This window comes from Dermacentor andersoni, chromosome 7 (assembly GCF_023375885.2).
Source record: "Dermacentor andersoni chromosome 7, qqDerAnde1_hic_scaffold, whole genome shotgun sequence".
In the NCBI taxonomy this organism is placed as follows: domain Eukaryota; kingdom Metazoa; phylum Arthropoda; class Arachnida; order Ixodida; family Ixodidae; genus Dermacentor; species Dermacentor andersoni.
In genome coordinates this window covers 3,590,846-3,603,737 of record NC_092820.1, presented here as the reverse complement: position 1 = coordinate 3,603,737, position 12,892 = coordinate 3,590,846, and the positions used below count along the sequence as shown (strand labels likewise).

At 46.8% G+C, this 12,892-nt stretch overlaps 1 protein-coding gene and 1 long non-coding RNA gene across 2 annotated transcripts in view; one reads left to right on the top strand and one right to left on the bottom strand.

The window, feature by feature from the left end:
* Window positions 1-3,938, bottom strand: part of LOC126535684 (RNA pseudouridylate synthase domain-containing protein 1-like) — a 100,835-nt gene extending 96,897 nt beyond the window's left edge. The window contains exon 1 of the mRNA XM_072289149.1: window positions 3,406-3,938. Within this exon, the coding sequence (XP_072145250.1) occupies window positions 3,406-3,735 (330 nt within the window). The 5' untranslated portion in view covers window positions 3,736-3,938. The remainder of the gene's footprint in view (window positions 1-3,405) is intronic.
* A 4,857-nt stretch (window positions 3,939-8,795) lies between these two features.
* On the top strand, window positions 8,796-12,203 carry LOC140219375 (uncharacterized). The gene is made up of 2 exons (XR_011895595.1): window positions 8,796-8,992; window positions 12,037-12,203. It is a non-coding gene; the product is annotated as an uncharacterized lncRNA (long non-coding RNA).
* Window positions 12,204-12,892: the final 689 nt, after the last annotated feature.

Here is a 12,892-nt window from a genome sequence, read left to right as displayed (position 1 = left end):
ATAAGAATGCGCTGGGGTGCGTTTGGCAGGGATTCTCAGATCATGAACAGCAGGTTGCCATTATCCCTCGAGAGAAAAGTTTATAACAGCTCTGTCTTACCAGTACTCACATACGGGGCAGAAACCTGGAGGCTTACGAAAAGGGTTCTACTTAAATTGAGGACGACGAAACGAGCTATGGAAAGAATGATAGGTGTAACGTTAAGTGATAAGAAAAGAGCAGATTGGGTGAGGGAACAAACGCGAGTTAATGATATCTTAGTTGAAATCAAGAAAAAGAAATGGGCATGGGCAGGACACGTAATGAGGAGGGAAGATAACCGATGGTCATTAAGAGTTACGGAATGGATTCCAAGGGAAGGAAAGCATAGCAGAGGGCGGCAGAAAGTTAGGTGGGCGGATGAGATTAAGAAGTTTGCAGGGACAACATGGCCACAATTAGTACATGACCGGGGTAGTTGGAGAAGTATGGGAGAGGCCTTTGCCCTGCAGTAGGCATAACCAGGCTGATGATGATGATGATACAGACACCGTAACTGGTGCTCCCCGTTCTTGCCTGCTTCAGCCATGGGCAAATTGTGCTTGTGGCCTACCTCGGCCATGATTTGCTCAAAACAGAGACCAGCATATGTGCTTACATCGTTCGAAGTGTATGAAGTTGATAGCCGTAGGGTTGGAAAGGCCTGCAAAAATGGCTGCTGAAGGTGATGCCCACAAAAGAGACTTGTCCACATTGAGACACAGTGGGACACAAAGTTTGAGCCACACATTAGCGGCCCTCGAAAGAAAATAAATGTGCAGGTTGGAAAAGAGTTAACGCTAAAATGCCGGGTAGTCCATGCCGCTGTGTTGGTTGTGGCAGCAGATGCCTGCATCACCTGATTGCTTCGCAATTGAAGTTGCTCATCTTCAATGGCAACTGTTGGTTCAAATAGGTGCGAGGCTCTGTCCAATCTGTTTGTACCACTGGTTGTTGCACGTTACCAGACCACCACATGCGACAAAGGCAAGCATTATGCCTGTAAGATGGTTTGTAGCCAATGTATAATGTATTGTCTGAACCTCATGCGGTGACTGATTGCTGTTTAATTTTGCTGTTATGTCACTTGGTTACGGCCGCAGTGTTATCTTTTTTGAATATTGCGGCCTGGTCGGTTGCACTGGGAAGCAGTCTCTCGAAGTAAGCATTCGCTCCTGCAGCCTGCACAGCGACATAGACTCCCAATTTACACACACCGTGATTTGTGCTCCTCGTTCACCCTTTCCTGCTGCAGCCATGGGCAAATTGTGCCTCTGGCCTTTCTCGGCCGTGATTAGGCATGAACGGAACCAGCATACGTGCTTACATGGTCGGACGTGTATGAAGTTGGGTGGAAAGGCCCGCAAAAGTGGCTGATGAAGGTGGTGCCCATGAAAGCGACTTGTCCATATTGAGACAATGTGGGACACCAAGTGTGAGCCACGCATTAGCGGCCTCCGAAAGAAAAGAAACGTGCAGGTTGGAAAGGAGTCAATGCTAAAATTATGGGTAGTCCATGTCGCTGTATAGGCTGCGGCAGCAGATGCCTGCGTCACCCGATTGCTTCGCACTGCAAGTTGCTCATCTTTAACAGCGACTGTCGCTGCAAACAGGTGGGACACTCTGTCCAATCTGTTTCTGCTGCTGGTTGTTGCTCATTACTAGACCACCACGTGCGACGAAGGCAAGCATTACGCCTGTAGGTAGGCAGCTGAATGTACCGTAAGAGACCCGTGTATGTGAATGCTCACTGTTGCCATATGGTTCGCAGCCAATGTATAATGTATTGTCTGAGCCTTATGTGGCGATTGATTGCTGTTTAATTTCGATGTTATCTCACTTGGTTATGGTGGCCGTGTTATGCTTCTCGACTGTGGCGGCCTGGTCAGTTGCATTGGGAAGCAGTCTCTCGAAGTAAGCATTCGCTCCTGCAGCCTGCACAGCGACATAAGACTCCCAATTTTCATGCACCGTGATTCATGCTCCCCGTTCGCCCTTTCCTGCTGCAGCCATAGGCAAATTGTGCCTCTGGCCTTTCTCGGCCGCGATTAGGCATGAACGGAGACCAGCATACGTGCTTACATGGTCGGACATGTATGAAGTTGGGTGGAAAGGCCCGCAAAAGTGGCTGATGAAGGTGATGCCCACGAAAGCGACTTGTCCATATTGAGACAATGTGAGACACCAAGTGTGAGCCACACATTAGCTGCCCCCGAAAGAAAAGAAACGTGCAGGTTGGAAAGGAGTGAACGGCTAAAATCTGGGATAGTCCATGTCGCTGTGCAGGCTGCAGCAGCAGATGCCTGCGTCATCCGATTGCTTCGCAATGCAATTTGGGTATTTTTAACGGCGACTGTCGCTGCAAACAGGTGGCACACTGTCCAATCTGTTTCCGAGCTCGTAAACGGTGAGCCGTTTACGAGCTCGCGTCAATGATTCCAGCGTATCTCGACATGCAAATTTTATTTCTGCTATTGCACGAGAATGTGCACTGCTTGTCTTCTGCCATTAAAGTCGCACGTTCTGTTCACTCACTTGTGGCTTGTTTGTATGGGCGTCAGTAGAGGCTCTTGGCAATTAGAACGCGCCCAGCTACGCGGCAGCGAAGGCATTGAGGCATGCCGCATAGCCGGCAGGACAAGCACGGCGCGTACCAGCGTACGCGACCGGTAAAAAACGGCCATATTGGATTTTGTTCTAAAAAAACTGTACTTGCGCTTACGGATTGAGCAACGTCATCTGGCGTCCACCTAAGTAAGTTCCATGCGCTGCCGCTGCTTATTTTCGAACCACTGCCAAAGGTACAGTTTCGCTTCTCTAAGTTGGTTCTTCATTCTATGAGGGTGCGCTTTCGGTGATCGAGGATGGTCGGTGCGCACCGGTGCGGTTGATCGAGTATGAAAGTGCGCACCAAGGCGCCCCGGTGCGGGTGATCGAGGACGCTATCAGCGACCCGCGTTGCTTCATCCGGATTGAACGACGAAGTCTTTTTCCCTTTCCTCCTCGGTTGTTGCACCCATAAGCACAAAACAGGCTAGGCATCGCCGCAATACGTAAACGACGCCAGCGCTAGCGGAACGCTTTCCGCCAAAATTCCGCCGCCAGAAACGAACCAAAGCGCGATTTTGATACCCAGGAATGGCGCCGGCGTCTGCTACGGACCAAGAAAGCATTACGTGCCCACGGCGCTTCGCCCAATAGGAGGGTCGACTGTCCGGAGGCGCGGCAGGCGAGAGAGAAAGCGGCAAAGTTCAGAGGAAATCGCTACCTTGAAGTTTTATTCAGAGACCTTAACCAGTCTGCGCTTCCAGTGCCGCCACTGCTTCGAGCAGGCGGTTTCCTGGACCTTACTAACCTTACTTCGTTTTCCCTTCTGCTGCACTCACCTGTGCAGCACGCGCCGCGGCGCGTGTGAGCGCCAGGCAGAGCACCCCGCTGGTGGCGAAGTCGAGCCGGTGACAGAACCGAAAGCCGTGCTCGACGGCGGGGTCGATGAGTTCCGGGCACTGTCGCCGCAGCAGAGTCTCGACGGTCACCGGATGCTCGTGCGCCTTCTGCGTGTTGATCACCAGGTCGGCAGGCTTGTCGACCACCAGGAAATGCTCACTGCGGTGGAGCACGTGGATATCCTCGTTGCCGTTCACGTTAGCGTCACGATTCGTCGGCTCGACGGAACAAACAGCCGTTCCAGTGGCATCGCCTGTGACAATAACCATCGCACCTCTCACTTCACAGAAGATAGGCTGTAGGTGCGTTTCGCTTCATCGGACGAACACCGAATGCATACACACAACTATAAGATTGAAATACGTGCTCAATCACAGTACGCCTGCTAAGCTTCCTATAAGCGCTCTTTTATCCCCACTGTGGATTTGATGCGCATTAGGATTGGATTGAAAATCTCTTCAAACTGGACTGTGGCTAGCATAGAGTTTCTAAAAATACCCTAGAGGGAAATGTGGCGCTAGTGTCTACGGGGGTTATCATGCGCGTTGCCTCAACCTACATGGGATTGATGGGAAGTACAGGCTTCGGATTGACTTCGGTCTTTAGACTAGTGGCGTTTGTTTCTGGCGCAGTAAACAAAGCTATACTCAAATATTATCGCGTAAAATCTAATTCTATTTCTGCAGTATGTTATATAATGTACAACACGCTGCATAAACTTTGTATGACTTTGAGATGGAAGCATGGTTTACTATGGTTTGTCACCAGGACACACCAGGGTATGCACACTTGTGCAATTCTGTTCCCAATTTAACGCCAAAGAATAATTATTTATTCATTTCTTCAACAGCAAGACAACCGTGCAAGTACTTATATAAAAATACTCATCATGTATTTCTGGAAATAAAAATGTTGTATTGTGACAAAGCGTTGCGCCCTTGAGAGGAACTACAAGTGTCGTCTGCTACGACGCCTGCTCGCTGCAAACGCGAGACTTTTCTCGCAGACGACAGGCACTTGCGAACTCTCTCGCTCTTTCGAAAGGTTGCGTCGGCTGTCACGATTGCTGAACGTCTTCAAGTACTTTTAAGCACATCTGCTGCAGTGCTAGCTAGGACGCTAGTGGCCTCCTACGAGTATGCTGCATCATATTTTATATTGGCGTACCGCTTCCGAAGCGTTACAGCGTGGCTTTGCGGGTACCCATTGTGCGACACTAGACTACAGCTAGGAAGCAGCTATCTTTCCTACCACAAGTAAGTTTGTGTTCTCAAAGTCCTAAAACACACATTTCAATGAGCACATAAATGAGCACATAATGAAGCCCTTAATAAAATTTGATTGTCAAGCCACTAGAAGTACAACTGTATATGTCTTGTATCAGTAGTGCCTTCTTTGTCCTATTCTGAAGTTTCATAAAGCACGTAACGCTACAGTGCCAACCTAACACACTTAACAAACAAAGGTCCAAACGCTCAAAACATGTTCTTTCAACGTTTACGATGCCGCCGCTTTCTCGTCACGGCTTCGACGCCACACCGCGACACAAGCATCGTCCCAGTCGCTGGCCCAGCGCGCTATCGCCACTCCGAGCAACATAACAAAGGCAAAGAGCTTTGCGTTGCACTGTCCAACTGCAGGTTATAGCAATTGCGCTTGGAGCGAAACCAAAACTGCCAAAAAAATACTTGTACACTAGTTCGCCAGTCAATAGAATGCCAATCCGAAGCCTGTACTTCCCATCATTCCCATGATGGTTGAACGATCGCAGCGCCAGATTTGCCTCTAGGTATACTAATATGAAACTCTATGGTGGCTAGCTTTCAATGTATTGGCTAGTGTACCGTCCACGGCCTCCCGGGTGGCACCGGATGCAATGAATGCCGGCGCCTGCCGCTAGGAGCGCTGCAGTGCAGGTGGGATTAGTGTTCTTGTATATGCTCCCGCAGGGAGCAGAGTTGCGCATACCTTTTCCGGCGCCGCTCGCACCGCTATTGGCCGAGCGCGAAAAATGACGTCAAATGATCCGCGCCGCTGCGAAGCCAACTTTACGGGCGCATCGCCGACTCATGCGAACTCGTCGTTTCCGTCAGTACCATCGCCATTGCAATCAGTGGACCGTCGATCGTGCGTTCAGAGGAGCAGCTAGAAGCTCTTGCATCTTGAATCTTTTTCTATTTGCAGATTTGCTGCTACTAAATAGTAAGCACTACTAAATAGTTAGTACTACTAAATAGTAATAGTAAATAAAAGTAAGCTTTGCTTAAAATGTGCACATGTCAACATTTGAAATGCGCTTAAATCTGTGTCTGCACCGCATGTATCGAAAACGTGCAGCTGTTGTGAACGATGGTTAGTGATAAATGGCGCTCTGTTAACGGTCACTGACATAACTGCAGGCACGATAGCTCTCTTGGCGACGGTCATTAATCGGCTGGTTTCGGCAGCCAAAATGCGCTAAGTGTCCACGTTACGTGTGTGAAGTTTTAAACACTCTTTAAAACATTTCTTGCTTTATGGCCATGATAAGACAACTTCATATGCATGCTGAAAATCATTGCACCGCTGTTTGTGGCAACGTACTGCGCGTTTGCGAGCGAACTTTGGAGCTGTTCGAGCCACGGGAGTATATTATTTTGGGGAATCGAAGGCGGTCCCACCCCATATTTGTACGTTCGTGTGTGTGTTTGTATATGCGTGTTTACATAGGTACATACAAAGTTTCGGTTGGTTGGAAGCCCACCCCCTCCGGCTGCACGAATGACTCGTTCGAGCGTAGCCTGTATTAACAAGTGCCCTTTGCTAAGCACCTGCGAAGAATTGGCGCTTGTAGCTCGCGACCACCAGAGAAAAAGGCAGAACACCGCGCGGCATTTGGCTCCTGCGCGCGCGAGGAGTGGCTTCGCTGCAGAGCTGGATCACGGCGGCGGAACTATGCGCAACTCTGCTCCCTGCGGGAGCATATACAGGAACACTAGGTGGGATGGGCTGTACGGAACTGACAGCGCAGCGCTAGCGCTGCATGTTGATATTTTGATAATCATTTTCTGTCGCAGTCAAATAGACGTGCAAATGCTCGGCGGATGTTAAGATGCATCCCCGAAACTCACTTCATATAATAGATTAATTATATGTGCACTCCTAGCGCATCTCAACGCCCATTAGACGGATTTATTAACCTGACAGCAAATGTTTTGCAGACACCGAAGTAGTGGCGTAAAGCCGTTAAATATGTTTTGAGCCACGCTGTCACGTAACCTGAAATTATTCGGACGGAAAACTTGACTGGAAATAACGCCGTAGCAAACGACATCGAATTGATTATAACCAACCTGGATTCCAGGTGCCCACATTTTCTGTTGCGGTTCGCATTCATAAAAAGAGCGGCCGCTGCATCCGCGACCCAACGTCAAGCGCTTAATTCCTCAGCCGCTGTTGTAGAAGAGAAGGCAAAACAATATGTATGTATACATAGCCCAAAGCCAAAGAGCTTACCTGCTTGGCATTTACCTTTTTTCGCGATAAACATTTGTCCCTCGTTCCTTCATTCTGTTTGGCGAACCCCCCGCAACTACATTTGCACAGTTTATTCGTGAATTTTTTTTTTATTTACACGATGAAGTGCTCCCGAACGTCAGACTCATGTGCGAGTATGAGACACAACGACATCCTACATTTCTATGAAAGGAATAAAACAGGTAGGAAAGACGCCAAGTAAAAGGGATCTCTGCAAAACTACACACAGTATGCCAAAACATAGAAAAACAGTGCGAGTACATTCCATTCCAAACAATGGAGACCTACAGTGGAATTAATATGCGCAAATGAATTCCTTAATTCATTTCTTAATTATATTCACAAAATTAGCTTTTTGAATGCACCAGAAAAAGTTGTGCATTCAGATAAAACAGACAAAGATCAGCATACATGTGTTGCACAATTGCAGCCAACTTTAAAGTGCAATTTCTTTTTTCGTCGTGTTTCTCTTCACTGATTAAGCCCTTTAACATAAAAGTGCAGCCTTGTTAGGACATAAACACGCACAACTGCTGATGTGAAATTATCAGCGTGTATTTTGCAGCCTATGGCATATAGCCAATTAAATTTAAAGCTTTCACTAGCTAGAATCATGATATCAACTATGCTGTCGCTACAAGGCTCCTCTTTGCTGGAGAAGGTTGTAAATATATTCCCTCAAGTTTCTTTAGTACTTCAAAAAGCAACTTGGAAGGATACAGCAATACTCCCCCAGCTGTAACAAATTTGTGAATTTTGAGACTCTGCTACTGACACTAGAGTTCTGCAAAAGAAGAGAGCGGCAGTCCTCACATTTGTTGCGAGTAAAAATGTCTGCGCGACATACCCTGCCATGTATAATGGATGAGGCGGTCATTGCTCCTTTTCTCCACATAAGCCCGGTGCTCTGCTCTACCAGCGTGAGATTTCCAGCTTCCACTAACTCAAGTGAGGCAACGTCCCCTTCCTTGTCATAGTTATCAGGTGAGTGAAGTAGCGATACCAAATCTTCACTGACCTCTTGTGTTACCTGTTTGCATTGCCTTCGCCAAGTTATAAAAAGACAGGCAATTCACAACAATACAAAATTGAGACGGCGCTGGGTGACCGTTAGATCCTTACGACTACCTCACAAGAAGTTCTACAACTTATATTGGCTTAGTCTAGATATCAATAGGTATTTAAAACCCTCTCTTCCCAAGTATTATAACAGAGCCAAAGTGCTGCACAATGTCACACGGAGCCCATCTGCCGTCGACTGGCTCAAGAAGCCGCAAAGTCCTTTTACATTGGAAAGAATATTTAGCGCCAGCGAACAAGGACAGAAGAGAGACGACACCACAATGCGCTAACTTCAACAACTTGATTTTCAGGAAACACCCACCTATTTAACCCATGCACAGTAAAATAGGCGGGTGTTTCCTGAAAATCAAGTTGCTGAAGTTAGCGCATTGTGGTGTCGTCTCCCTTCTGTCCTCATTCGCTGGCGCTAAATATACTTTCCAAGTCAGTTTACCAACACGCCCAACAAATGGCAATCCTTTTGCATGTGACTCCCAACGAGACAGAAACTCGAGGAATTCCTTCAGAGCAAGCACGCTGCAACCGGGCGCAACACACGGTGAACGGGTCTGCATGCGTCCGTGCAGCCCGTGCGACTGCAGCGCCGCCGCATACATTCGGGACCTGTCTACGCTCCCGGCTTCAAAGCAGTGCATGGCGCGCTCCGTCGTCTGAACACACTGCCCCTATTCTAGTACACTGTAACGGCGGGGCTAGCCCCGCCGTGCGCGCGTGATAGAGGGGGCCGTGCGCTGCCGCTTCTTATTTTCGAGGCCGTGTCTGCTGTGCCCGGGGCACAGCAGACGAAAGGTGCCCGAAATGTCTACGTTCACCCATGACGTCACGTCCGCTATAACCCATGATGTCACATCCGCTCATTTCCATGGCGGCCGTCTTACGGAGCCGGCTGCGCTGCGAAACGGTCCGTATTCCGTGCCCACTTAGAGCGTGAGTAATTCATCTTTCCACGCTATATGCGTGTAATAAAGGATTGGGGCTGTGAGCAGTTTGATGCGTTACCATTAGGTACCTTGTGCGCATACTTTGCCTCCTGGCCGCGTCAAATTGCAGCCGGCATGTGGAATGGGCCGTGGCATCTTATATAGAGCTGCTCATGTGAGTGGTATTGCCTCCGTCAGGATCGTCAGTGCGTGCACAGAACCATTCAGTAGTCTGGTTCAGGGGAGGATGCGCGAAAGAACGAGGACGTAAGAAAACACTGGCATGACGAGCTGTTCCGTCAGATCGCGTTACATCGCGTTTTCTTTTAAGACCATCTCGCTCGAGCGAGAGGATCTTAGAACAGCATTACTACTGCTTTTTTACAGCTTTGCTGCGGCTCATTTAATCATCACCTGCATTCTTGTAATAATACAAATGACATCGCTGCGCGGAAGAGCGTCTCTTGAAGTTTCCAAACAAGAGCCAATGCTGCCGTGCCTGCTGCATACACGCTTGCCTTTCCTAACGCAGTTAAGACGCGGCACTAGCTCTGCTACTGCGTGATACAGGGTCACTGTGATAAGAAAATTAAAAAGAACAAACGAAATTAAGGCAGAAAATGTCAAACGTTGCCAAGCGTGATAAACGGACCTGCCTCGCTAGATGAGTTGAAGAAGTCGGCGTCCTGAAGTCAGCTTCGCCGCAGTATACTAGTGTTACGCGCTGAAGCATGTCAGAACTGAAGAGTGACCGCTTTCACCGACATAAATAATATGTGTTCCTTAATGATGTACGCGTGCACCTGCCGTCTCCTGTTACATTACGCGCGCCGAGGCGCCTAAGTGTACTGGCCGGCCTTCAGCGCTATTTCGGACGTGGCTGTGATGCTTTGAACCGTTGGTTCGTCGACCTCGTAAGCCAGTTAATGTTTACACGGCCATTTTTTCTGAGCTGTTGATTTCTTCCATAATAGCTACGTAATTTCGTAGTTTCCTGTTCAACTGCTTTGGTCATATGCGAGTCAAGGTTGTTCTCTTTAGCCGAGCGCAGTTTTCGAAAGCGAAACGACGCTTTTGCATCAGCATATAGTGCCGTCGCCCATTTACAACACAGTCAATCAATGTAATATTGTATGTCACTGGGAAACCGCCGAACGCAGGGAACTCACTCGCATGCGGGGAACTGCATAACTAGCCACGGGATTACCGTGCCTCTTGGGAAGTTGCTTTGCATCAAAGGCCAGGTACCCTTGCTATGATTCACCGCAACATATTTTGTATGTCTAACCGCTTAACATATTTGTATTGCGGTGAAGCTAACCTTACGGAACCGAATTTCGCAACGCTTTTTAGACTCCTGCATCTCTACCAGCCGCTACCAAACGCTTGTCGGTACGTCTCTTGGCAAAGGTCCAGGTAAATCTCTCCTGTTGGGAGTTGGGGGGACTCACGTATATGAAAACTGCCAAGGAAAGCAGTTGCCCTGATGAAGGCACGCTCCCCTGTCGAAACATTTGCACCAGCCTGTTCGACCACCGTTATCACCGCAACATATTTGTGTGTTGCGGTGAAGCATGCCGATATTGGGAAAGATTTACGTGAATCTGGAATGTATGGTTTCTGTCAGCGACTAACCTAATGTTCTACTCTCATCAAAGCAGATTTTCGTGGCTGGATGCATGATGTCTTGAGAACTTTTGTTGGCTAAAGCCATACGTGCCAGGTTAGCTCTTGTCACAATAATACGCTTTACCGCAATACACAAGAGGCCCCGCTGCAGGACACGCCCGCCGTAGTTATCCAAAACCTTATGTGATGGTTCACTGCAAAACACCTCCTGTATTGCGGTGAATCGTAATAAAGCACATTTGTCAGTTTAGAATGTAAAGACCCTTGCCCTTCGCTTTTGTAATAATATGACTCACTTTAATGAGAACATGTATTCACTGCTAAAAACATCCACATTGAAATGGAGATATGAACACTGATGGCAGCCTGTGTGATGTTTTATCCCTTTACTTTTTTGTGTACCTGTCACGCTGCCATTATTAAATTTTCCTGTACTTCGTTAGGTGCCGACGTACATAACATTACATCACAAAGAGCCACTGTGTAATTAGTGTTCAAGGACCAGTGTGATGGCTTTACTCAAGAAAGGTTTGGGTTATGTTGTTGTGAAGGTTTTTTTTGACAGGTAGCTTTCTGAGAAGAAATCAGATGTCAGGAAATAGATCTCAATGGCACAGTAATCTTGGCTGCCTTTTGCTCAAACGTGCCCTAGACATAATTGAGTGATTTGCACTTGCAACTGGACAGCAGCCGTAGCTTGGGAGACCAGTGATATGGCATATTTTATCAAACTAGGGGACACATAGCATTACCAGTCCGAATAAAGACCTGTTTAAATATTTGTCACCTTTACCACCTAGATTTTCGACCATGAATTCAGAAAAATCTGTAGCACATTTAGAACCTAGATTTTAAATGCTGTATAAGTTGGCTTTTTGTTCACTGCAGCTGTGCTCGGCTTCTGTCCAAACGGGAGAGCACTTCTGCACAGCTTATTAGGGAATATTCTTATTTACATACCTTCTTTTTATTTATCTCGCCTACAATCGCAATCAAATGTTTATGGCACATGAATGTGCTGTGCATGAATCTAAATTACAATGCCATGTTCAACAGCACAGTGCATGTAGCTTGTGTTGGTTCATTCAAGCTAAGCATTGCTACAGCCTTTAACTGTAGGTATCATGGTATGAGAGCAGAGAAATGGATATGCAAAGACAGTTGGGCACATTGAGACAACATCTTTGTTGTGTGTGAAAAGGTGACAGATACACAATATGGGGAGAACGCATGCACTTTCATATTTTCTCGCGCACAAAAAAAGCCGGAGGAATAAGGTTTCTTCACTGTGCCATAGAAACTATATGTTTGCTCTCAAAGGTAATTCTGATTCATTGGATATGTTCCTGTGCTGTGTTTATTTTCTTGAGTGTGCTTTAGTTTTTGCACGTTAATGTTTCAAACTCGTTTTTATTTTCACAGACTGAACATCCCACGTCTTGGTTTGACTTCCTGGTACAGGATACTTGCACTTAGCATGGAGTGATGAAGCAGAGCAGTGTACTTTTATTCAATGTGCACATTTTAGCAGTATAACAGCAGTTCATTAAAAAAACATGTGTGCTGAAAATAAAGTGTTCTTACCCACATTCCTTGTCTATTTATTTATTTATTAATACTGTGAACTCTCATAGAGGGTCATAACAGAGAGGACAATACAATTACATAAATCAAATATGGACAATGTCAATGTACGTAAAGTTGCTTAACACTTGTCAATTCACAGTTAATAAGATGTTCACTTGAATGCTGTTCAGCACACTTCTGACATTTATCAAAATACGTACAATGAATATCAAGTCGCACATATCACTTGGCACTTCAAAACTAAATCGAAAACTCCCATAAATATGCCTCAGCAGCATTTTCAAAGTCGGTGACATCTTTTAGGCTAGCAATAGCATTTGGCAATTGGTTCCACATTTCTATCGCATCCAGGAAAAATGAGTATCGATATGTATCACTGTTGGTATGGTCCGGCTTTATGACGTAGTCGTGGTTAGTTCGCGGGTATCTTTTGCCTGGAGCATGTAGATATTTGAGCTTATCAATCTTAAGTTGATCCTGCATTATTTGATAAAGCACCTTCAGCCTATATTTTTTCCTACGTATCTTAAGAAGATCGAAGTTGCAATGCTGTAACATAAGCGTGACCGATTCCTTCCTTCGGTATGTCGAACAAATAAAACGCGCCGCCAGACTCTTTCCAACTTCCTCTTAAGCGTCACTTGATGGGGACTCCAAACAACGCTGAATATTCTAGTATCATCCTAATGAA